Below are 27,493 nucleotides of genomic sequence, written 5' to 3'. Positions count from 1 at the left end.
GTGGTCCAACTGTCTTGAAGGAGATGGTGATTTGGCTGCTCAGGAAAAGCTCACCCTTGACACATTGTTTTTTGGAGAAAGTTTTTGAGAGGGTTGTGGTGAGACAGTTGCAAGCATCTTGACCCATTTCAGTTTAGGTTCTGGCCTGGTTATGGGACTGATTTGGCTTGGTCAGCCGGATGGATAACTTTTATTGCTGGAAGGACCCTAATGACTCCCCACCCCATTTCTCCCCAGCTTGTGTGGTCAGTGGCAATAAGTTTCCTCTTCACATTGGCTCTTACACAGTATCTAACATTTTGTTTTTCTGGCATTTCGCACAACATTTTTGGTATACATTCTGTCAGTTTAAGACTGTGTTGTTGATAAAAGTCTCTTCCCATCTGTTAACTCTGACATTACTACCCTCATGCCACATTTTTCTTTGTCACTGTACAACTCTCATTCAACCCCTTTGCACTTTTTCCATGATCATCTGTCCAATACGACTGTCATCTCATTTGCTGTTGTAACAAATAGTTAAGCAGAACTGGCTTTTGTTTTTTAATATTTATGTTAAATGGTACCCCTTGCCATGTCTGTGGGGTGGTGGGTCATTGACAAGAAAATTATAGTGGCATGTTACGTATTCTTTGATAGCTTGCAGTGACTTTTGTAATTTTTTGTGGGGTGAGGGAAACTTATTAAAATGCACGTTACAGCTTCTCTGTTCATTCTGCTGTTCATAGTTCTTGGAAAGGCTGAGGACTTTTTGAAAGTGAAGTTTTATCATTGAGATTACATTAAAGTGGCCTGGAGAAATGGAAGAGCACAGCATTAAAAGAGATATTCTGCTGCTTGGAGCACAAAGATCCTTTCACTTCATTCAATAGATTTTGGGCAATGTGGAGCATTAATAGATAAACAGAAATGGCTTTTCCTCTTTAAGGCCAAGAATATGTACTTTGAACTTGCAAAGATTTCTGGAAATGCCAGTGCTGTCATAGTTCAATGCAGCCTTCAAATGCGGGGTTTAATTTTTTATGAGCTTTGAAAAAAAGAAGGCAAGATTTAAGATCATGTGATGCATTAGCCTTAAAAGAACCAGAAGTTTATCAAGCTTGGGTGTGGAGGATGATGTCTTCTCTGGACGGTGACATAGTGGACCGACTTTCTAGAACAATTGTAAGCTTGCTGGTTGTTAATGTGATCATGGAAATAATTAATCTAATGGCTTTTGCTTATCAGCTCTCCTGAAGAACAACAGCTGCATCTGGTTCCTCCTTTTCTGACCTTGGACAGTGAAAAGACCTCTAGTCCTAGGTGGAAAAAAGAGTATACAGGCAGACAACAGACCATCCAATTGCCAGAACTTGGAGGAGTGTGATGAAAGTCAATGAAAGTCAATGGGAAACAAGCATAAGCACCCAAGGAGAACTGTGTTTCATTTTTTGAGGAAGCGATATACTTTCCTGGAACCATGCCAGGTATCAAAGGAGATAGAAGCAGATACAATATAATTGTATTTGATTTAATCTAACGTAGTTAGGAGATTCTTCTGAACAGAAAGGCAGGACAGAAACCCTCTGTATAAATAGATTATGGTGTTATCATTTTTGCACACCCTGCTTCTGTACCTTTACTCTGCTAGAGAATAAAATTGATTCTGTATGGGGAGGTGGAGATCTGAATGCTGGTTTTGCCACTCTAGACCAGCCTTCCCCAACCTGGTGGACTACAACCTTCATCATTCCTGACTATTGGTCATGCTGACCAGGGTTGATGGGAGTTGTAATCAAAAAAATCCAGAGGATATAAAGTTGGGGAATGCTGCTGCCGACCAGGAGTGACTAACTTTTTTTAGCCCAAGGGCCACATGGACAATCAGCTACTTCTCTGAGGGTTACATGCCAACTGTGGATGTGGGTGACATATGCACACACAAGTGCTCTCTCTCTCTCTCTCTCTCTCTCTCTCTCTCTCTCACACACACACACACACACACACACACACACACACACACTCACACACTCACACACACACACACACACACACACACACAATGCAAGCACATTCACCACACACACAACACAAACACACTCATACAGCACACACTCACTAGACATGCAGTATCGCAGAACGCACACGCTCGCTTAGACTCTCTCACACAAACACAGTCAAACACTCAGCACATCCTCTGTCTGACACACATGCGCATGTGCACTCAGTACCAGCATTTGCAGCACTCCCCACTTCAGCACTGGTGTGGCATATGTAAAAAAGGCACTTTTTAAAAGGCAGTATTTCCAACCCCATCTAGCACTTGGGGGGTACTGTCCTTTAATCTTTTAAAAGTAGGCAGCAGGCTATATCTCCAATCTGAGTGTTGGAGTGCTTAATGCTAACATCAGAAGTAACAGATTTCCCCGGCTGCTGTTTAGAGAGGATCTCGAAAGAGCAGCCAGAGGGATCTTTTATCTTTCAATGTTAGTGACGGTAGATAAAACATCCCTTTGACTGCTCTAATACTATTTTTATTTCCTGATCAGAAGTTAAAGTGCCATGTCTACTCTTTAGAGAATGTTCTGTAAAGGATAGAGACCTTAAGTCTCCTGCTGAGACTGGGAGATAAAGCTTTGGGCACTGAATGGCCACATGGATCTTTCTTGTAGGCTCTGGGTTTAACCACCCCTGCTCTAGGCAATTGGGATTTGTAAAAAAATAATAAATGCCAGTAATGTTTGAAATTGGGGTTGTTCTTTTAATCATTTATGTCAATTATTTTAACTACCATGTAGTTAAAACAACAACAACAACAACAGAAATACAATAAAATGGCTCTGGGGCCACTGTTGCAACTCTGAACTGACGTCCCATGATCCACAACAGTATATTAGCTGGCTCTGCTGCCAACTAGAATGACAACTCATTGGGGGAGTCCAATTTTGTTTTTAGCTCTATGCATTTTTCCCTGAACTGAGAATCTAATAGCTAGTTTAGCCAAGAATGGCCATGCATAAAATTGGGTCTTTCATCTGAAATCTTAGCAGTTGAAGCTGGAAGGGGGAGAAAAGCCATCTCTTCCGTCTTTGTGGGAGTCTTTTTTATTGAAATTCTGGTATTCATAATAGTTTCTTAACAGAAGATGTACATGCTACTCTATGGCAAAGGTTTCGTTCTCTCTGTAAGTAATTAATTAAAACAGAAAAAGGGACAGGGGCATAGTAATGTTCTGGTTATTAAATTAGCCATTTTCCGCAATAGATGTATAGCCTTCATGATTAACTCTCCTACTTGAGTATGACAATGGAAAGAATCTGTTTTACACTGTGACTGTTAAATTGATGTACAAATAGCTCTAAATACGTCTGGAACTTTCATATAGCCCTTTAATTCATTGACAGATTTAAGATGCAAGGGTGGAGCTTGTGGGTGGGGGAGGATTTGACTGGGAATTTCGATCGGTACTTGCATAGCTTTCCTGTGAGAACCAAATACATGCTTGAAAAGAGAAAATTCTACCAGATAGTGCAAGAAGTTTGTGTGTGTGTGAGAGAGATACAAAATTCAGACAGCAACACCTTATTGTGAAGATCTTGCTGTAAAGAAACTTATGATGCATTTTTATCCTTATACTCCCCATCCCTGTCATAGAAAGCAAGGCTCAAGCATACTTTTGGGGGGCTTTCTACAAATTTGCAATATGGGCCCCTTCCCTCAAACATACCTTGATCCATTCAATAACTACAACCTCATGAGTCATGAAATAAAAGTTTCTACATTTTGAAATTTCACCATGGCACACACTGGGGCTTTCCTACTATGTTCCTAACCCCCCCCACCATTTTTGTTTGACATAATATCTGTTCTGAATGGGCTTGGATCCTGGCCTGGCCCACCTTGGATCTCCCAAATAATGCATATTCTTTCCCCCAGTACACTTGGGCTTTGACAGAAAGTGTCATGTTGAATTTTCATTCTTGAATGCTGTAGTTCCCTATCACTTAGCATGGTCCCCCATATCATTTTGAGACCCCAGACATAGACGGCACCCTTTACACACTATATGAGTCTCTTGTGGGCATGGTTATGTAGAAAAGAAAATGCTGCATCCACATAACCCTACACTCCATTCCATGGGGCCCCCAAAGCTCCCTTTTAAACACCTAAACAAAGTGGGATGCAAATGCTCTAATAATCGAATGTGTAATGCTACAATATGCTTATAAACAATTGTTTTACCTGGGTGCTTGTGGCAAGTAAGAGTTTCTTCCAAGTGGATCAGGCAAGGAAAGTTGGAAGGGACTTGCAGCTGATTAATTCCCATGCTAAAGGGCTTTTGTCCCCTGCCAATTGCAGGAAACCATCCACTGTCTGGCTTATTTGGTAATTTTGTCTTTCCTAGTGCTAGGCTATTAGAGAAGGCACGGAAGCAACTGCAAGAAGAGTTGCTGAAGATCCAGAGCCAGCTACTGGAGGAGAAGAAAAAACGTGAGCAGCATGAAGCCATGGTCAGGTGCCTGCAAAAACGAGTGCAGCTGCTCATAAAGGTGCGTCTCCTGGGGGAACCTTGTTTGGCTTTCCCTTTACTTGCTAGGAAGTCCAGGAATGGACGAGGTTGCTGCCGGTTTTTAAAATTTAGTTATCTGCATCTTCCACTTTTTTCCTAAGACAGATCACAACATTATAAATTAGCAGTAAAATGACAAAAATCATAGCCTGTACAAACACATTCACTTATATAAGATGGGCTTTGTTTTGTTGCAAGGTTGACATTTCCATCCTATAGTTTGTGTAAAATTGCAGCCTAAAAGTTTTATTTTACTTGTTGCCTGTTCCATCCCAAAGACTTAGGATAATTACTTATGCAAAAAATAATTTCACAGAGAGTTGATCTATCAGTGGCCATGCTCAGATGATCAAATCCATAGTTTAAAGTTGACTTCCAAAGAGTAGTTTGTTTGGAAGACATGAGTCATGGTTTCAAGCCTGGATGCAACAGCAGCCTATGGTTCATGTGCTTTCTGGTTTGTTTTCCTGCTTGTGCAATGTGAAGTGGCAGCACAGGGATTGTGCACAGGTACATATAGCTATTAAGCCAGGATTAGATTGTGCAAATACAGCCAATAACTCTTACCTTGGTACCTAGAGGTACTCTGCAGCTGAAAATGGAGATTCTGCATAGCTGTCATATTATCTATGATAGCTAAATGGAATCTTCATGTTCAACTGCAAAGTACTTCTGAGCACCTAATTGCTAGGATCAGGATGCTTATCATGGCTTCCCAAAGTTATCGGCTAGCTGCCATGGAAACAGAATGCTAGATTAGAAGACCTTTGCTTTGGTTGAGCAAAACATTTCATACCTTCTGTCCCATACCCCTGGGAAAGGGGCACGTCAAAGTGGTCTTACTCTATGCCTTCCATGGTCTGTTCCTGGTGAGGAGGTCAAAACAAAGATGCCAACTCATGTCTAATTGGTTGTAGACCCAGCTTTATTACAGAAGTGTTACTTCATATTACTTGATTCCTCCCAGCCTCACATCCTTTAGCAGACTTCTGAAGGCTGCTTCAGCGTCCAGGGGATGCTGTTCCTCAGAGCAGACAAGGGTCTTTGGCCTCAGTGCCTTTGGCAAGCTTAAATCAAGGGCTCTTATGCCTCCCCAGGGTGAAGGGGGGTAGATAAGCCTGGGGTGCTGGTATCCCCACTCTGGTCATGCCCAATAGAACTTAGGAGAAGAGACTGATGAGGATCTCCACCAGGGAAGTAAGGACTACCATTCACCAATCTCAGAAGAGGCCCAGCCTGGTCCCTGTGACTCCACAGAGCTCTCTCCTCTCCTTCCTTCTCTCTGAGGCCTTTTGTACCCTCCTTTACTCCTCTCCCTTTTTTCTGCCTAATATACAACAACTGAGCTCTTTCTCTGCCGTAAGGCAGCTGTGAATGCTCCCCTCTTCTCCCACAGGTGGGGTGTTGGGCATTGTCCAAATGAGGTCTCCTCAGGAGTCATTGCCTGGGTGTTGCCTCTTGGTGCCGATTGGGGCCTACTTATTATTTTTTTATGTATTAGATTTATATCTCACCCTTCCTCCCACTAGAAGCCAAGGGCGGCAAACAAAAGCACTATAAACACTCTAAAACATAATAAAAACAGACTTTAAAATATATTACAACAAAACATTCTTAAAAACATACTAAAACAAAACATCTTTTTAAAAAAGCTTTAAAATATTAAAAAGCAAATCCAACACAGTTGCAGACTGGGATAAGATCTCTACTTAAAAGGCTTGTTGAAAGAGGAAGGTCTTCAGTAGGCACCAAAAAGATAAAGGAGATACTTCAGGGGCCAGCAAAGGACTGGTGAACCCTGGCAGCCCATCACATGCTCTTAAAAGTTGAGAAAAAGTAGGAAAGGATAGAGAGGAGGTATGGCGATGCTGACGTTTAACAAGGTTTATTGTTCATGCGTTTTACCAGAAAGCTGAAGAAGTAAACACATTTCTGGTATGTATGTTTGGGAACAGTTGAAAGAGGTCTGATATAAATATAGCTGTATTTCTGGGTGTGCTGAGAACTACATTTTTCTGTAGAGGAACAATTATTTTAATTGGGTTACTTGTTTTATTTTTAAAATGAGAATCACCTGAAGCACACTGATGTTAAATTACTATGGTGAGGTCTGCAGTCCTGACTCTGATGCTGAGCCAGAGAGGCTCTCACACATCATGTTGTAAGCTGAGTTTTCTGCAGCTTGAAGTAGCCATATCTCAAGAGGGCTTTTCAGAGTTTTTTCTCTGGCTGCGGGTGTAAGAAGATGCCATTGAGAGTGTGGCAAGCAATAAAGAAATGGATCTGTTGTCACTTCCCTTGAATTTTTATTGTGGAGGGTTTGCATTTCAAAATCCCCTTTGTTGTCATTGAAGAGGAAAGTGTTCTGGTCAACCTTGTTTCGATCACTCTGAATAATTGGGTATTTGTACATATTGGCCTATAAGTAACATATGGAATGCCAACGGTATGCTTAGCATCCTTACATGGGGTTGTACACTTATTTCCAGTTCTCAAACCTTCACTGCCCCCACATTTTACCTGAGGATGGTGGATGACATTCCTCAAAGGGTGACACCTTCGACTGGAAGGGACAAGTTGTGTTCACTAAAACCTTTTGCATCCGCTCCAGGGGAGAAGACATCCCTCTCACCAGGGGATCCTTCTCACCAGAGTGACCCTGCCTGTGGTTGGTGATGGTTGGGTCCTTTTGTTCTCCCTCAAGTATTTGCCTTCTCTTGTTCTTATGCCTTTCCTATCATGTATTTTCTGAGTTGGTGTTTTTTACTTTGCTCTCCTCCTTTGGTGCTACTACAGTTTTTGTTGTATTGGATGTATTTTTATCACCTCAGTACGTTACTCCTTTGTTTGCCCGGTGTATGTTTGTGTGTATGCCCTGTTTCTTTTTTAAAATCCCTTCCCCTTGTTTTCCCTTTGTGGTATGAATGGGTCTTTGCATGGGGCATTTTGCATTCATCAGGGCTCCTTGGAGGGAGCTCTTATTTCAGTTCCTGAAGAGCATGGAGCTTGGTGGGTCCCAGAAACAACGGAGCCAAGCGGGAGTGCTATTTCTATTTGATCATTGTGTCACCTGCCTCAACTCCTTTGTTAATCCATTGTTTTTGTCCACAGCAGTGAAATGAGACTGCTTGATTGTCCCCCATCCCTGCATCATCAATCAGCAAGGCTTTGAATTTCAGCATTCTCTAGTCCTTTTAACCTCCTCAGGCTGAAGAATTGCTGGGGCATTGAGCGCAAGACAGTGTTTGTGCTTGGCTGGCTGCTTCCCGCCTCTTTTGGCTGTGCAGGGGAGAGCTGTGCCATAGCGTTTCTGGCTTCGCTGGTTGCTTCTGCTGCCTTTGGCTGCGATGATCACCCATGAGGAGATAGTTCAGGCTCCTATGCTGCCGCCTCTGACAGTTCCTCAGTGCACTGAGGCAGGAGCTTCACATTCATTCACTCATTCTGCAGGTGGGGTGAGCAGCGCTGTTTCCTATGCCAGTCATGAGGTTTTTCTCTAGGTTTTTCACATGGGTATCCCCCAGCTTCATGACTCTCTCTGTCATAGTAAACACAGTAGGGGGAGGGCCTCTTCATGGAAAGTCCAATACAGCAGGCACCATTCCAGGAAGCGCAACAGGAACAGATCCCACAGATCTCCCCCAAGTAGCAGTCCTGTGAGGTCTCTTTCCTCCCCCTGTTCCAGGCGTTTCGTCTCCTGACATCATGGAGCTGGCTAAGAAACATACGGAGAGGGCAGATGGTGCCGATAATGCTTTCCCTTCAACAGTTCCCTGAAGGGAAGAGGGAGCACTGCCTGACTCCTATCATTCACCCTCTGAACCGGAAGTGGTGGCAGTTCAGCCACAACCAAGGTTGTTTGCTTCTGAAGGTTTTCAGCCCTTACAAACGAATGCAAGGAGGGTCTGACAGCTGACTAGGGATGAAACTCCAGTTCAGGATGCTCACTCTAAGTAATTAGGTATGGGTGCAGAGAAGGCTTTCCCCTCCACTTCTGGTACTCCTATCATAGTTCCTTCAGGCTTTTGGTGCCTCTGAAAAGCTTGAATGGGCTAACTCTAACAAGGCTAGATTAGTTTCTAGAGCAGTTACAAATCATTATAACTCTTCTGATTTGATCATGAATCTTTTGTACTATTATCAGCATGGAGGGGTGAATAACTCTGCCTATTCTAATGTGCCAGTGTCCGTCCCTGAGAAAGATCCCCCCTAAAAAATTTCTGTCCTTGTTAGAGGCTATATATTCCCAGGAGATTAAGGGCTCTCCTCTTTCTACTCTGTCCTAGTCTGATGGGGGAGAATTTTATTTATTTATTTATGTCATTTCTATATTGCTTTATATTATTTGAGAAACAAATCTCAAAGAGGTTTACAACCTAGATTAAAACATTGACCAAAACATCTCAAAAGAAAACATTACAAATTTACAGAAAAATAAAAGTATTCTCTTAAACATTATGAGTTAAGAATCAAATACAAAATTCAAACTCCCAAAACAGCATCATTTGTTAATTAATTAAAACTATACTAGGAGCTACAGCCCCCCAATAATCCCTCCCAAATATGTCCTTAACAGTCCTCCATGTCTAAATCCCACTCTGATTCATTCCCACAACCATACAGATAACTTATCTCCAGCCAAACCACCATAAGGAACAAATGTTTAGCCTACAAAAATACAAAAAAGAGACTTTTCTTCCTTTGCAGCTAGTAAACAAACAAGCAGGTGGAAGTGCATGAAGGGATCCATCCCACCTCCCCCAGCCCACTTACTCACCTGCCTGGAGCTTCTGGTCACCCGTGGCTGCTGGGCAAGTTGCTAAATACACAGCTGAGCTAATGGGAGCTTAGTTTGCATTGCTTTTCATAGTACTGAGAGAGGTAGGGAAGAGAACTCTTTACCTTTAGAACTAGAAACACTGGGCAGGAATGCTGCTCCAGATGGTGTGTTAGCAGCTTTTCTAGGTGCTCACCTTTTGGGGTATATTCAGTTGAAGGTGTGTGCATGGGTGGAATCATCCCCGTTCAGATAGCATGTGTGTATCTTAGCAGGCCAGATGTACGTTAGAGGCTGAGTGGTTTTGCTCAGATGTGAACCATACATATGATGCTGGTTGGCACTGACCTTTTTTATGTATTTTGGAAAGTTGTTCATTTGGTAGACATTTGAACACCTCTTAAAATATCATAACCAGATTTTATGATGGTTCCTGAAATTGAGCAGGTTTTTGTCTGTTGGGATACAATTGGATGCCGTTTTGAACCAAGATAGTGGATTGAACCTTTCACAGCTGTGCTGGTTTTAGCCACCAATTACCAAACTGCATTGATATTTTTGTTTCTTGGAATTCCTGAGCAATATGGGGTATAAAGTTGCTAGTTTTATATAAATGAAACAGGCATTTATTCTCCAATTGGTTAAAGACCGCTCTTTATTTACTGGGATTCCTGAGGATGTTAAATAACTCACTTAAGGAAGGAAAGAATTCCAACAATGAAGACATGTGGACAAGATCCTTGGAGAGGCGAGAGCCACCACATGTCTGCTGGATCCTTGCCCTTCCTGGCTTATCAAAAGTGCCAGAGGGGGACTGGCCGAGTGGGTGAGGGGAGTAGTTAATGCCTCTTTACAACAAGTCAGAATTCCATCGCGCCTAAAAGAGGCAGTTGTACGACCTTTGTTGAAAAAGCCCTCCCTGGATCCCTCTATAATGGGAAATTATCGACCAGTCTCCAACATTCCGTTTTTGGGCAAGGTAATAGAGCATGTGGTGGCCGCCCAGCTCCAGAGATTCTTGGATGAAACGGATTATTTGGATCCATTTCAGTCTGGTTTCAGGCCTGGTTACGGGACAGAGACAGCTTTGGTCACCTTGGTGGATGACCTTTGCAGAGAGCTGGATGGGGGAGTGTGTCCCTGTGAGTTCTACTGGACCTCTCAGCGGCTTTCGATACCATCGACCATGGTATCCTTCTGGACCGCCTTGCTGGGATGGGACTTGGGGGCACCGTGTTACGATGGCTCCATTCCTTTCTGGAGGGACGAACTCAGAAGGTGGTGCTGGGGGACTCCTGTTCGACTCCTTGGCCGTTGACCTATGGGGTCCCTCAGGGTTCAGTTTTGTCCCTCATGTTATTCAACATCTATATGAAACCGCTTTGAGAGGTTGTCTGGGGGTTTGGGGTTCGGTACCATCAGTATGCAGATGACACTCAACTCTATTTCTCCTTTCCACCTAAAGCCAAGGAAGCTGTCCTGGTCCTGAACCAGTGCCTGGCATCAGTGATGGACTGGATGAGGGCGAACAAATTGAAACTAAATCCAGACAAGACAGAGGTGCTCCTGGTCAGTCGGAGGGCAGATCAGGAAATAGGGAATCAACCTGTGCTGGATGGGGTTACACTCCCCCTGAAGACACAGGTTCGCAGTTTGGGTGTGCTCCTGGACTCAGCTCTGAACTTGGAGGCCCAGGTCTCGGCCGTGGCCAGGAATGCCTTTGCCCATTTAAGACTGGTGCGCCAGCTGCGCCCGTTCCTGGAAATGCCTGATTTGACTATGGTGATGCATGCCTTAGTTACATCCCGTTTAGACTACTGTAACACGCTCTACGTTTGGTGATTACATTATATGATTTTATTATTTTAAATTGTCTGCTGTTTTTAACCTATATTTTATGGTTTAATTTTTCTTATAGTTTAATTCTTTTTTAATGATATACTCTGTATGTTTTAATGGTGTTGTTTTTAGTTGTAAGCCGCTCTGAGTCCTATTGGAAAAAGAGCGGGGTCAAAATAAAGGTTATTATTATTATTATTATTATTATTATTATTATTATTATTTATTATTACGTGGGGCTGCCTTTGAAAACTGTTCGGAAACTTAAACTGGTACAAAGAGCTGCAGCCAGAGTGTTAACAGGGGCTGGTTACAGGGACCATACAACTCCCTTGTTACAACAGCTCCACTGGCTGCCAGTTTGTTTCCGGTCACAATTCAAAGTGCTGGTTTTGACCTACAAAGCCCTATACGGCTCAGGTCCAGACTATTTGACAGATTGTATCTCCCTACATGAACCTGTCTGGGATTTGAGATCTTCAGGAGAGGCCCTTCTCTCAGTCCCAACACCCTCGCAAGTGCGATTGGTCGGGACGCGAGATAGGGCCTTCTCAGTGGCTGCTCCTAGGTTCTGGAATTCCCTTCCTAGGGAGGCATGAATGGCCCCCTCCTTGCCATCCTTCAGTTGGCAAGTAAAGACTTTTTTATTCCGACAGGCTTTTGGGATAGAAGGTGTTTAGGATTGGGCTTTACAAGGCTTGTTTTAATGTTTTATAATATTATTTGTATTATTTTAAATTGTTTTTATATTTTTAAGTGCCTTTAAGGTTTTAAGGTTGTGCATTGTTTAATTGTATTTTAATTGCAAGTTTTTCTATGTTTTTAACTAAATGTAGTTTTATTTGTAAGCCGCCCTGAGTTCCAGTTTGGAAAAAGGGCAGTGTAAAAATAAAGTTTCATTCATTCATTCATTCATCTCTGTCTGACATCTTTCAGGCCTGCCATTCTGAAAAAAACAGCAATACCCTACATATTTCCAAGGCTATAGTCTTGAAGGCACATAGGGCCAGCTCCCTGCTGAAGCTAAGCAGGGTCAGGTCTGATCAGTGCCTGGATGGGAGACTGCCTGGGAACCATATGTAAGCTGCCTTGGGTTTCATGAACAAAGAAAGGTGGGGTAGAAATGTAATAAATAGATAAATATTTGGTCTGATATTTGTTTCATCTTTTTTGTTATAAGTGGATTCAAATGACAGGCTAACATGGGAGGTTGATTTAAATTTGATTGCATGAAGACACTTTGGGGAGCTGTTCTTGTGTACTGGCTCACCACAGAGAAGATGCAGTTTTTATCATGGAGTTACAAATCATTCATAGGTGTGGATAGCCTGCAACATCAGTGTTGTGAACTACTACACATAGCTAGATTTCTTTGCAGCCAAAATTAGTGTCGACTCTGACTCTTTGGTCATTTTATTCCACCTTTTGAACTGATTTGTACGATGGAATATGAAATAAGTACGCAAACACAGTTTTCTAGGCATAGCTTCCTATAACCCTAGGACAAAGGTTTTCATTTTAATTAAAAGAAAATGATCATGTAGTTTAATATTAAACTGAGCAAATATGTTGCCTGTTAAAATAATTTTGCACTGAAAGCTTTATAACCCAGACTGATATTTAATGATCTAATTAGTAGCTTCTATGGTAGACTTTTTTGCTGTAAGTATTGTTGAAAATGGAAAAGGGGAGGTCAAGATGGGAAAGCTGATTGTTCTTGACTCTTTCAGAATAATATAGTGTATCTTGTAAGCACAGAAATGCAGACTTGGAAGAAGCTGTCTTATTCAAGAATAGTGATGGACTTCTAAGCCATCAAGATTTCTTGGAGGATAAGGCTATTAATGGCTACTGGTCAGGGTAGCAATATGCTACCTCTGGGATCAGAATAAGCATGCTTTTAGATACCAGTTGCTGGGGAACAATAGTGGGAGAGAGTTGTTATTCTCATGATCCACTTGTGGGTTTCCAAAAGACATCCAGTTAATCACTGGTGGAAGCAGAACTCTGGACCAGATAGGCCTTTGGTCTGTTCCAGCAGTGCTCTTTTTGTGATGTTATGAGCTTGAGATGGTATCTTCAAGCCAGGTTCCAAAAAGGTTGGATCTTCTTTTTAGCTGTGGATCAAGAGAGGATTTCAAATGTCATGGCCGTGTATTCACTGCTTAAAAGCGTCTAGCTTTCTTTCTACACCTCTTGACATATAGGCATTATAAGCCACTTGCTTATTGCACCGGTATGTTTCAATGGCTCCTTAGCCTTAATTAATCCAATTTTGTGGGGCAAGACCATACCCCTGGCAATTTCATTGTGCAGTTTACACATAAGTAGACCTACAGGATAGTCTTTCTAGGACATTGTCACACCCGTACAAGAATCCAATTTTCGGCCACTTACTACTTTTCCACCTGGGACATAAAATGTTCCAGAAATGCATTGGGGAGCATTTACTACCCTTGCCCAATGTTAGTGGGTTGGGATGGTAAAAACATCCCATCATTTTTTCATAGAAAAATGGTCAGGGACGGGTTAAAAAAAAGCAACATTCTACCTCAGGAGCCACCAACCTTTTTGGATGAGAGGACACATTTCAAATTTTGAAACAATGCTGGTGGCACCAGTCACAAAATGGCTGCCATTGGGGTGTGGCATAACACAGAATAGTCATGGTGAAGCTTTTACCATAATTGTATTCCCTTACAGCAGGGGTCAGCAACTTGTTGCCTATGGGTGCCAGCTTGGCTGCTCTTGCCTGTGAGTGTCGTTAGCCAATCAGAGCTGTGATTGATAAGTGAATTGTTTGGACTTCATGCAATAGGAATCCCCAGGGTCCCAAAAAGCTGCTGTTTGGCCTCCCTTTTAGAGCATTTTAATGCTTCTGTCTTTTATCCTAGTCCTTGGAATCTCCATAGTTTGCCCCTTCCCCACCCCCTGCAACCAGGATGCTTGTTTCCTGCGCTGGGTTCACCTGAAATCAGGTAGTGCTTAGAAATTATTTTCTGCAAATATTACTGTATAATAAGTATGGTTGAATGTTATAGAATCCTCCTCCCCGCAAAGGTAAATGTGAAAAATTTGCAAAGAGGCTTAGGCAAGTCTCCTTGCAGGAGCTAAACACCAGAGACTCATTAAGAATTCGCTGCATAGAGTACAATGGTATACAGGTCTACTCAGAAGTGAATCTCTTTGTGTTTAATGGGGCTTACCTCCAGGGAGGTTTGTACAGGATGGTAGCCTAAGCTTTGGTGTAAGGTTGGCACTGGGGAAAAACAAGGTTCTTGTGCCTTTAACAGCTGTATGGCAGGCAGAAATTGAACAGATCAAGCCTTTTCTAGTATGGAAATACAATTATGGTAAAAGCTTTACTGTGACTAAATTTGTGTTATGCCACGCCCCATGGTAACAATTTTGTGACTGGTGCCCCCAATACTCCCTCAAAATCTGAAATGTGTCCTCTGGTCCAAAAAGGTTGGCAACTTCTGGCTTACAGAATAAGTGGAAGTGAAGTTTAACTGATAGAGAATGCTTTGACAATATTTTAAATAGAAAGTTGTTCAACACAGGATTTTTGGTAAGGACAGTTTGACAATTGTCGAAGCAAGGAGCCTAGGGGCGGGATGTAGTGCACGGAACTGACAGACCAAATTTGCTTATCCTTTTTGAGGGCAAGAAGCTAGGTGAGAGGTTTTCACCAAGGAGACGAGAAAGATCTAGGTGCCCATCAGAAGGAGTTGGGTGGAGATAGCAAAAGGGGAAAAAAGCCTGTAGTCTGAAGGAAGAAGGGACTACATAAGCGCAGGAGACAGAACCCTTCTTAGGTGGGATGAGTAAACTAGGTGGATGAATAAGCCTGCAAGAAGGACCTCATCAACGTGTGAGAGCCTTTGTATGAGTTGTTTGTTCGTTTGTTGGTTTCTTTTATCTGCTTTAGCATAGCTAATAATTTAGTTGTACACCAGTGTGGCGTCGTGGTTAGACTCTTGGACTATGGGAGACCCGGGTTCGAATCCCCACACAGCCATGGAGCTCACTGGGTGACCTTGGGCCAGTCACTGCCTCTCAGCCTCAGAGGGAGGCAATGGTAAACCACCTCTGAACACCGCTTACCATGAAAACCATATTCGTAGGGTCGCCATAAGTCGGGATCGACTTGAAGGCAGTCCATTTTTCTTTTCTTTTTTTACAATAATTTTTATTCAAATTTTCATAAAACAAACAAAACAAAATCATAAAACATTCAAAGACAAAAAACAAAACAAAACAAAAATGATTAAACAAAAAAATAAAATGTTGACTTCCCATTTGTCGCAGATCAGTTATAGGTCTACAATATATAACAATCCTGTCTCTTAAATTATATTATAAAATCACTTTCCTCCAGTAGTTATCTTAATTAATCATCAAATCTCATAAACATTACTTTATTCTTTCCACAAAAAGTCAAAGAGAGGTTTCAATTCTTTAAGAAATATATCTATCAATTTTTCTCCAAATAAACATGTCGATTAATCCATCTCGTTAATAATAATAATAATCTTATTGTCATAACCATAGTCCAAATAAACATATCGATTAATCCATCTCATCAGAATCTGTTAGGTCCAATAATTTCAATAGCCATTATTCCATTATCCATATTAATTCCATCTTCCATCTTCAATAGTCCTGTTAAGTCCAGTAATTTCAGTGTCCAATCTTCCATGATCAGTATTCCATAATAATCTTGCTGTCATAGCCATAGTCATATAATAAGAGTCTGATGGGAATTTCCTCTATCCCAAATATTTTCTTGCCATCAATTCTGAATAAGTTGCTGAAATATTGTTGTAAAGTCATATCTGTGTTCTTCTTTTTTACAAAATGCACTGGCTCATCTCTTGAGAGTTTTTCCATTGTCACATGGCTGCAGTTAATTCCATAGATTTTCTCTATATCGAGCTCCATCACGTCATTCCAGTCCAGAAGATTATCCAAGCCATTGATAACTTTATCTCTAATATCTTCATTAATTTCTTCAGAGATAACGTTAAATTCCAAACAGTAGATTTTATTTCTAATATCCATAAACTCCAGATCTTTTTCCAATTCCACATTTGTTCCAATCTCCAGGGCTTGTATCTTCCCTTTATTTTTTCTTTTCTCATCTCTGATCTCATTCTCCTCTCTCACAGGATCCCCTATTTCTTTAAGCTCCTGCGTCATTTTGCTCAGTTCAATTTTCAGCTCCTTACTACCCTGTCGCAGGGTTTGTTTCGTTATCTCAATCTCATCCATTATTTTCTGAAACTTAATTACTTCCAGATTCTCAGCCACTTTCTTGATTGCCATTTTTAAAACCACGAAAACAAAACAAAACAAAAATAAAGAAGAACCACTTCTTATTTCAGCAACAATTGGGTTAATATTCCAGGCTTGATGACATCACAGTATAAACAGAGCAGCCTGCCTTATCTCTCTATGTTCAAGAATACAAAACAAATTTAGTTCCCAGCATCAAAACAGTTAGTGGTGTCGTGAAGAAGCAGATTCGTCAAAATAAAGTAGACCAAAAAGAGAATAGTCCCAGACAGTATAATGTTCCAAAGTTCATATTTTTTATTTTTTTCTCCTCGGAATAGAAATCCCTCTTCTGTTTATATCTTTAGAATGCACTTCCAGGACAGCTTTTTGCAATAGAAACAGAGATAAGCTGTTAATTTCGTGAATAACAGAGAAGAGTTATAGCTCACCCAGAAGTTCTTTAAAGCTGATTCATTTGACAAATCTCTTTTTGCTGCAACAATTTAAACCAAGTAAAAAAAAGAATAGAAAGAAGGGTGCTTGCCTGTTAGTCCATTAGAAGGCAGTCCATTTTTCAATAAAACGTTACAATTCTTTGAACTTGTCAGAACTATCGCTGCTTAGCTCAGAGGGAAGGATATCTCACAAAAATTCCTACAAGTGAAAATAGCCATTCCCTGTTGTTTGTTCCCACCATATGGTAAATGGTGATAAATGGTCTCAGAAATGAAGCCTAGTTTCAAATTGCTGTGCGTAATAGCCATTGGTAAATGTTTCCTAAGGAATATGAGAACATAATACGGCTTAGAAACTTTGGTGATTAAGCGGTACATTAATAGTTGGGATAAATAAATGTCCTTCTGGATCAGACCAAAGGTCTTTCTAGTCCAGCAAGGCTATTCTAAGCTCTCCACATGCCCACTGGACAAGCAGCTGAACCACTCTCCACCCCATAACTTTTAGTAAATGCACCTGGTTGGCCACTGTGAGAACAGAATGCTGGACTAGATGGGCCACTGGCCTGATCCAGCAGGCTCTTCTTATGTTCTTAAAGAAAGAATACAGCAAGAGACAGCCAGGAAGGAAAGGAAACAGAAAAAGAAGAAAAGGAAGGAAAGTTGTGAAAACGAGAGACACAGAGGGGAATTTAATTGGGGAAGAAAGGGACACTCCTTCAGATTGTGTGGTTATGAGATTATCTGCTTTCCCTAACCTGTAACTGGGCACAGAGATTTTCTCCCTCCACAAAAAGCATAACTGTGAGGCGCTGAGTTCTCTCTCCCTAACCGACCTTGTAGTGTTGAATAGGATTTGCCCTCTGACAAAATGGTTACTCTTTCTTTACAATACACTGAAAGTTCTCTGTATATTTACTGTTATGATATGCTAGGAAGTAATAGAGACTTCACAAAATCACTGCTCAAAAACTTCGTGGTTGTTGCCTGCAATAAGGAATTAATATATTGTTCATAACACTGGAATAAGGTCTAGGGCAAAATTTACTAATATCAATACATCTGACTGTCCTACCTTCTGTCTGTATGTCTTGTGTCCCTTGGCCTACCTAGTTCAGTTTGCAAAGACTTGTAGCCTTGTCTCAGTCTCAGAGCCTTTCTGAGATACTGTCTCCTGAAGAGCCTGTGTTGAAATAAACCTTCCAAGAAGTCTAGGCACGTGCGATGACGTTTCTTCAAGGATTAATTCTCCAGGACAAGCCTAACACTGACAAACAGGGAGCAAAGCCTCAAGAATCCTGGGAGTTGTAGAATAACACAACAGAGACTTGTCCTCTGCTGTTACAGTTGAGAGAAGATAGAAGGATTGAAGAAGGAAAGACAAGGAGCCTGCACAAAGAACTAGAGTGAGGAGGCCTGATCTGTGATCCTGCCAAACTGCTTGCTGAAAGAGAGAACTGACGGAAACAGGACTACGGTTTTATCCAATGCTGGTCCTACTCAGAGTAGACCTATTGAAATTCATGAACATGCCTAATTTAGGTTCATTAATTTCAGTGGGTTTGCTCTGAATATAACTTAGTTGAATGCAGTGAAACATTGACTAGGAAACCGGAACTTCAAGGGCTGAGAAGAACTATAGCTGTTGAACAGTTTTTGGACCACAGGCTATGAAGACTGAAAGGAAACAGTATTCATCTTCATTTTCTATTTCTTTTTTACTTTTTCTCATCTATTAGAATCAACGTAGCTCCTTATTAAATCCCATATGCCCAGCTCTATTGAAACTTATTTCACACTGCAAAAAATGTGTTTAGATGCATGTTAGAATAAACCAAGTAGTCAAGTAACCTGTTCCCCACAGTGGCCAACCAGAGGCAGGCCTAATTCTCTTCCCACCTTTCCCTTTAAAAGCAACCTATGATAGCAGATATCTTAGCAACATCTTGTGGCAATGTGCTCCATTTGTTAAGTATACACTGTGTTTAGAATCATTTCATTTTATTTGTCTGAATCTTCTGCCAATTAGTTTCCTTCAGGAATAGAATGAAATTTAATTAATTAATTAAAACTTCTGTCTCCACTTTCAACAATAAGGTGTAGAAAGAAAATCATTTAAATTAAAGGTTGAGTGCCTTGAGAGCCTTGAGCCTCAGCTGTTTAAAAGTGCGCCCAAAAGTATCACTCCTTGCCGATGCTGGTAGATAATTCGTCAATTAGCCGAGATCCTGCTTAGAGAAAATCAGTTCTAGTTAAGTGGGAATATGTTTTCTTCTCTATGGCTTTTGCTTGTTCTCAGAATTCAGGACATCCATTTAATTTGAAAACTAATGAATACCTGCCTTTTTCTTGTTTATTGAGCCTTTGTTATAATCTAACAAGAAAACATTGGACTGGAGAGCATTCAGGGTTTCTGATGGTCACTATTCTACCATTTGCCATTTAGATAATTCTAGCTCACTCTTAATCATGCTATGACTAAACACAGCATGCTCTCAGAGCAGGGCCAACTTCTGATTTGAAAAGACCCCAGGCAAGGTGCTCTCCAGTGGACACTCTTTTATACTGATGGGCTCCCAAAGCTTATTTGGCAGTGGTGGCTACCGCAGCTCTCTGAGGTGGCTAGGAGCTGGGATCTTTCAAGAGGAAGAGGGTATATACAATGCCTTGCAAAAGTAATCAGACCCCTGACCAATGTTCTCATATTACTGAACTATAAATGGTACATTGTAATTTTGTTCTGTATAATATTTTATTTTGAAACATTGAAAGTCAAAATCAATTATTGTAAGGTGACATTGGTTTTTATGTTGGGAAATGTTTGTAAGAAACATAAAAAACTGAAACATGTCGCTTGCATAAGTATTCAACTCCCCATTAATATTTGGTAGAGCCACCTTTCACTGCAATAACAGCTTTAAGTCTTTTGAGGTTTAAGTGTTTCAAAATAAAATATTATACAGAACAGAATTACAATGTACCATTTGGAATTCAGTAATATGAGAGCATTGGTCAGGGGTCTGATTACGTTTGCAAGGCACAGTATATATCCTCTTCCTCTTGAAGGATCCCAGTTCCCAGCCACCCTCAGGCACTACAGAGGCACTGTAAATGGAATAAATAAACAATACTTCTGACAGTGCTCCAAAGTACCCAATGTAGTGCCACTCCTGGTCATTTTGGGAAATTAACTTGAAGCTCACGAACTTAGCTGTCTAATGGGGAAGAGTCTGGGGCAGGTATAAGCGCTGGTGCACCCTGCTTGGGACAATGGAACCCAGCAGCTGCCCCAGGATAGTCTGTGCTGACACTAGGTAACAGTAGTACTAATCTCCTTGATATACAACCAATGTTTTGGCAACCAAATGTGCTTTGTGTTGCTGTTGTTGCATTTAGGGGAGCTAATAATAAGTTTTCTGGAGCAATTAGCAGCATGTCAAGTTCCTGTAAACCAAGCCAGTTAACACTTCTGGACTTTTGTTTTTTGATAGATATGGCATTTCCCCCAATATTCTACTTGCTGGCTGCATTTGCTTGTCAGACTAAACAGAAATGAGCTGCAGTGGGTCTTAAGCTCTCCCACTCAGGTTTTATTTCTGCTGTTGCTTAACCACAGCTTGCTGTATTGTCTGGACTCAGAACTGTGGTTTATCTTAACTATGGTTAGTTTAAGCGAGCCAACTTCAACTGTAGCTTGGAATTGGCTTGTCTGAAGCTAACCATAGTTAATATTTGCCTCAGCTTGGACAACAGAGCAAGTCTCAGGTAAGCAAAAGCAGATGTGATGAAAGCTTCCAAATACCTCTTTTTAGTTGCTAATGTGCTCCACTGTGTGTCATAAAGTTGATACCCAATTCTGGTAGATTATCTTTTGGTAACTCTTAAGTTTCTTGCTTGTAAGTATTCTATTTCAATTAGATGTTTTCATAACTAGACAAAACAGTAAATTCATTTTAGCTGTGCTGAACTTATGTTTTGTGTATGTTTCTAAACTGGCCCAGCAGCAACCCCCCCTCCCATTATGTCTTTTGTGCTTTCTTGAAAATCAGAATAATGAATATGTTGGCCAACCAACTGTAGCAGCTTATTTATGCTGGTTATCTGAAAGGCATCTTCTCAACTGCCAGTGCTGATTATGTGAATAACCCTTCCAGAGCCTGGAGCTGAAAAATTATCAGAAAGCGATGCAGTGTGATTTAAATGAAAAATGGAAATGGACTGCCTTCAAGTCGATCCCAACTAATGGCGGCCCTGTGAATAGGGATTTCATAGTAAGAGGTATTCAGAGGGGGTTTGCCATTGCCTCCCTCTGGGGCTAGTCCTCCCCAGCTGGGTAGGGCCTGCTCAGCTTGCCACAGCTGCACAAGCCAGCCCCTTCCTTGTCCGCAACTGCCAGCTGGGGGGCAACTGGGCTCCTTGGGACTATGTAACTTGCCCACGGCTGCACAGGTGACAGGGCACGTGACCCCTGAGCCACTCCCTGTGGGGGTGATCTTTAGCTGGCCCTTTATACCCAGGAGACACAGAGGATGTGTGAAATATGCATGACACTATCTTGTGTTGGTTGCTTCCTTCTACCTGAGAGAATTGTGGAAAGTACATACAATTAGTCTGTCTGCATAATACATTGCACTCCCTAACCAAAATGTAACGGCTGCAAGGCTTATTTGTAATGGCCTTTTTTGCTATCTCCATTCTTGCCAGTACCTTTTCTATTAAAGCTGTGATGAGAATTGTTCAGCGTTCCAAATGTAATATGCTGTCATTTTATATTGAGGCAGGATAACTTATGCTGATTGATGTTGTGTTTCATCATTATATGCATCACAAGACATTACTCTTACGCTTGACATTTAGAAACCCCATGTTTGGAATGTGCAGTTTTATTTTGAGACCTCTTTTAAACAACTCCAAGTCTAGGAGTTTAATTGTTACTGATAGCTAAGAGTATAATTACCTTGGTGAAATATCATGACTATATTAAGGAAGTGGTGATTGGCTTTCCAGACTTAGATGAATACAAACCCATTTTTCTTATTTGATATGGGCTGTTGTGAGCAATATCATTCTTGAGTACAATTTGCAGCATCTCTTTAAGAAAAAAAGAGCAATGAGACTTGAAAGGGCTGTGTTCCAGGAGGAAGTTGTTGCAATTTGAATTTAATACTTGGGAATTTTACAAAACTAAACATAATTATGCCTGCTCTTTTTCAAAGAGAAAGCTTTTTTTTAAAAAAACAACAACAAACAGCCATGATTCCAGACCTCTGTATTCCTGGATAGTGGATATGGAAACATGTTTTTCCCACATTTTATTACTTACATAAATGGCTGAGGTCTTGGCTCATTCCATCAGCAACAGAGACAATGCCCCTCTTGACTCTGGTAAGCCCATGGTGGTGTCTTTAGGCTTGTATGTAAATGACAGTTGCCTTAAAGGCTGTGCTGCTGAGCTGCAGGTAAATAGAGGGTGGGTTAATATAAGTCTGTTTCCCCATTTTCCTGGGGTTTGCTTGGGATAATAGTCTAGCTCTGCTGCCAGTAGCTGCTGTTGATTGATGCTTGGGAGGAGTGAACTTGTACTGCATTGGTCATAGTCAATTTATTGATATACCACATTTCCACAGATACATTTGTGTATTGCACATTCTGGTTTCTTGGATCTTTGATAAAAGCCAGAGTCACTTGATCATTCGAACTGTTGTTTAACATTCTCTGGGGTGGTTTTAAAGCCTGGCTGTAAAGGTGGACTGGGATGATGTGGGGCAGGGATGGGTGGGAGTTGAGAAAAATAGGAAATCCAGGAAAGCCTCTTCCACTTCCACAGTTCTGGCACCTGTACTAAGTGTGGCAAAAATCCTTGGAAGAGTCATGCAAGGCTCTCTGCTAAAGGGGGAAGGCAAGATTGTGATAGTTTTTAAAGATGTTTTAAAATTAGAGATGGGCAGGGATCAGGACAAGCTGTGCAAGAATAGACCACTGTCAGGGCAGCAGTGCCCCCGAGGAAGAGAGATGCATCTCTGTGGGAATATGCCCTGAATCTGCTTGTTGTACCCAAGAGCATTGGAGACTGGTGACTTGGATGTCAGTGAGGCAGTGAATCTGCTCCGAGTTGCCCAGAGTGGGTTCACTGCCTCACTGACATCCGAGCCACCGGCCTCCACTGGCCAGGAGGCTCTGCAAAAGGTATTAACAATGTCAGTGAGTGACCTTTTTGGTTCTTTGCTTTTAAAGGCAGTGTGGCTCCTTTTCCTCCAGCTCGCATGTTATCTGTTAACATTAATTTATGGCTAAGGTGTTTTAACACCCGAGTGATAGGAGCCATTTATGTAGCATTAAATCAGAATAAATATTGTAGTCCACCCTGCAGGATTTTTGTCAGGGCCTTGAGTAGTTCTTCATCCAGAACGGCTAATGGATTCTGCTTTCTCCTGAGCAAAGGAACATTAATATCTTGCTCACTGCTAGAAGGTTAGTTTATGAAAATTAGAAATACGTGAACAAGAGAGAGATTTATTTGACCTTCATTATCTCTCTCTCTCCTGAGAAGCATCTTCTGAGGTTCCAGAAGCTAGAATATTTTATATCCAGTAAAAAGAAACTAGATTAATCCAATGTTATGGCTGAGAATTTCAACACACCAAAGTCAGGTAATGTGAATGTAGGGCTTTCCCAGTGGCCAGTAAGGTACTTGATGCATCTGTTCCACTTTGTGGCTTGTCACAGTGATAAACTCATGCTTTAAGCTTCTCAGCCTTGAACTGTCACAGCTCTGTGCAGGAGTAAGAAGGGACATCAGCAGTAAAATGATTGGTGGTAGAGGAGGAAGAGGTTTGTCTGTGGGAAATGGGGGCAAGGAAGACACAGGGTGTGCTGGTTTCCCCATTGGTGGGTGGAAAGTATTCAGATAGGCCTGTTACGAGGGACTAGGTAACCTGAGACTTTGTGGCCCAAATTAAGTTTCCTCCACTATTTGGCTTTAAGTTGGCTCAGAGGTAGTTTCTGGGGTTAGTGGAGGTGATGGGGACATGTCACACATTATTCCCCTCCTTCCACTCCTTAAGAAGATTTATTCTCCTGTGATACCGTTAAGTCTAAGCTGCGCTAGAAAGAAAAGGTGACTGTGGAATGATAGAGTACTCCCCCTACCTTCTGAGTTTCTGAGTGTGAAAGAGAACAGAGTTCCCTGTGTGAAGGCCCAAAGAGAATCGGGCCTGAATTTTGCATTTGAGGGTGGTCATATATCTATATTTAATGGGATCGGCTATGTGAAGGAGCCTTTATTCAAAACCTTTATTAACATGCACCAGGAATGGGGAACTGATGGTCCCTCTAGATGTTTTTGTACTCACAACTCTTAATCAGCTCCAGCTGTTATGGCTGATGGGAATTGTAGTCTAGCAACAGCTGGAGAACCCCAGGTTCCCTACTTCTGATGTACATACTGCTTTCATTTTGGGCTGCTGTTGCTATTTTCACAGAACATTTTAGAAGTCAACTTGGAAATTCTTGATTTCTGTGCATTTTAAGGGTATAGCATTTGCAATTATATGGAGACTGCATTTCTTTAAAAGAGGAACAGCTCAAGGACAATAATTGCTTCAGGCAGGTAGAAGTAATAATAATAATAATAATAATAACCTTTATTTCGACCCCGCCCTTTTTCCAGTAGGACTCAGAGCGGCTTACAACTAAAAACAACACCATTAAAACATACAGAGTATATTATTAAAAAAGAATTAAACTATAAGAAAAATTAAAACCATAAAATATAGGTTAAAAACAGCGGACAATTTAAAATAATAAAATCATATAATGTAATCACCAAACCTATGACACTTAATCCTGGTCGTTCTCTATCCCAAATGCCCGTTGAAATAAAACAGTCTTTACTTGTCGCCGGAAAGACAGCAAGGAGGGAACTGATCGCACCTCACTCGGAAGGTAGTTCCGCAGCCTAGGGGCAGCCACCGAAAAGGCCCTATCTCGTGTCCGCGTCATATGTGCTTGCGAAGGTGTGGGGAACACAAGAAGGGCCTCACCTGAAGATCTCAAATCCCGGACAGGTTCATGTAGGGAGATACGATCTGTCAAATAGCCTGGACCTGAGCCGTATAGGGCTTTGTAGGTCAAAACCAGCACTTTGAATTGTGACCGGAAACAAATTGGCAGCCAGTGGAGCTGTTGTAACAGGGGAGTTGTATGGTCCCTGTAACCAGCCCCGGTTAGCACTCTGGCTGCAGCTCTTTGTACCAATTTAAGTTTCCAAACAGTCTTCAAAGGCAGCCCCACGTAGAGCGCGTTACAGTAGTCTAAGCAGGATGTAACCAAGGCATGCATCACCCTAGTCAGATCAGGTAGCTCCAGGAACGGGCGCAGCTGGCGCACCAGTTTTAATTGGGCAAATGCGCTCCTGGATACAGCAGCAATCTGGGCCTCCAAATTCAAAGCTGAGTCCAGGAGTACACCCAAACTGCGAACCTGAGACTTCAGGGGAAGTGCGACCCCATCCAGCACCGGTTGAATCCCTATTCCCTGATCTGCCCTCCGACTGACCAGGAGTACCTCTGTTTTGTCAGGATTTAATCTCAACTTGTTTGCCCTCATCCAGTCCATCACTGATGCCAGACACTGGTTTAGGACCTGTACGGCTTCCTTGGCTTCAGGTGGAAAAGAGAAATAGAGTTGAGTGTCATCAGCATAGTGATGGCACCGAACTCCAAAACCCAGGACAACCTCTCCCAGCGGTTTCATGTAGATGTTGAATAACATGAGGGACAAAACGGAACCCTGAGGGACCCCATAGGTCAATGGCCAAGGGGTCGAGCAGGAGTCCCCGAGTACCACCTTCTGGGTTTGGTCCTCCAGGAAGGATTGGAGCCATCGTAACACAGTGCCCCCAAGTCCCATCTCGGCAAGGTGGCCCAGAAGGATACCATGATTGATGGTATCGAAAGCCACTGAGAGGTCCAGTAGAACCAGCAGAGACACACTCCCTCCAACCAGTTCTCTGCTTAGGTCATCCACCAAGGCGACCAAAGCCGTCTCTGTCCCATAGCCAGGCCTGAAAGCAGACTGAAATGGATCCAAATAATCCGTATCATCCAGGAATCTCTGGAGTTGGGCGACCACCACACGCTCTATTATCTTGCTTAAAAATGGAATATTGGAGACTGGCCGGTAGTTACCTAGTAAAGAGGGATCCAGGGAGGGCTTTTTCAGCAGTGGTCTTATAACTGCCTCCTTTAAGCATGATGGAATTCTGCCTTGTTGTAGAGAGGCATTAACTACTCCCCTGACACAATCGACCAGTCCCCCTCTGGTACTTCTAATGAGCCAGGAAGGGCAAGGGTCCAGTACACACGTGGTGGCACGCGCCGCTCCAAGGATCTTGTCCACATCCTCGGGTAGAACAAGTTGAAAAGAATGCATTTTAATTGGACAAACAGGTACCGAAGTTACATCCTCAGAGACTGTATCAATTTTAGCGTCCAAGTCACAGCGAATCTGAGCGACTTTGTCTGCAAAGTGCCGTGCAAATTCTTGACAGCGGTCTGCTGAGTGGTCAGAATTACCCTCATGGGGGCTGGAACTTAAAAGCCCCCTAACCACCCGAAACAGTTCCGCTGGACGGCTCCCAGCAGACGCAAAGATTTCTTCTTAGACCGTACTGCCTCGGAGTAGGCCTTCAAATAGGCTCTAGCCCGAGATCGGTCAGCTTCGCTCCGAGTCTTCTGCCAATGTCGCTCTAGTCCCCGTCTGACACGCTTCATCACCACCAGCTCCTTGGAAAACCATGGAGCTGGTTTGGCTCCACTCCGAAAGAGCGGATGCTCGGGAGCGATCGTGTCCACCGCCCTGGTCATTTCTCTATTCCAGAGATCAACCAGGGCTTCGACAGGATCGCCTGCCAAGGTGACAGGAGAATCTCCAGGAGCCATCAGGAAACCATCCGGATCCATCAGCCTCTTGGGACGGACCATTCTAATCGGTCCCCCACCCCTGCAGAGGCTCTGAGTCCCAGTGAGTCTAAACCCGACCAGGTAGTGATCTGTCCATGACAACGGAACCACCGCAAGTTCTTCCACACCAAGATCACCGTCATCCCGACAAACACAGAAAACAAGGTCAAGGGTGTGACCAGCAACATGAGTGGGGCCAGATACTACTTGGGACAGACCCATGGTTGTCATGGAGGCCATGAAGTCCTGAGCCACTCCCAACAGAGCAGTCTCAGCGTGGATGTTGAAGTCACCCAATACCACAAGCCGAGGGGACTCCAACACCAACCCCGAGACTACCCCGGCTAGCTCAGGTAGGGAGACTGTGGAGCAGCGGGGTGGGCGGTACACCAACAGAATCCCTATTCTGTCCTGGCCACCTAACTTCAAGTACACACACTCGAACCCTGAGAACTGTGGGAGAGGGCACCTGGTCAGGGGGATAGTATCACGATAGACCACTGCGACCCCACCTCCCCGTCCCCCAGGTCTCGGCTGCTGTTGTACTGAAAAACCAGGTGGACAAAGCTGGGAGAGATTAACCCCCCCCCGGTTCATCCAACCAGGTTTCCGTAGTACAGGCCAGGTCAGC

General features: G+C 42.5%; 1 protein-coding gene across 7 annotated transcripts in view; it reads left to right on the top strand.

The window, feature by feature from the left end:
- The window catches only part of MAD1L1 (mitotic arrest deficient 1 like 1), a 604,081-nt gene that overhangs the window by 175,661 nt on the left and 400,927 nt on the right, over positions 1-27,493 (top strand). For all 7 annotated transcript variants that reach the window (XR_009759370.1, XM_061599459.1, XM_061599461.1 and 4 more), the window contains one exon: positions 4,385-4,529. Coding sequence is in view for 6 of the 7 variants with exons in the window: in XM_061599459.1 (XP_061455443.1) it covers positions 4,385-4,529 (145 nt within the window). In the remaining variant the exon portion in view is untranslated. The remainder of the gene's footprint in view (positions 1-4,384; positions 4,530-27,493) is intronic.

This window comes from Rhineura floridana, chromosome 17 (genome assembly GCF_030035675.1).
Source record: "Rhineura floridana isolate rRhiFlo1 chromosome 17, rRhiFlo1.hap2, whole genome shotgun sequence".
NCBI lineage: Eukaryota > Metazoa > Chordata > Lepidosauria > Squamata > Rhineuridae > Rhineura > Rhineura floridana.
This window is presented reverse-complemented; position numbering and strand designations above follow the sequence as displayed.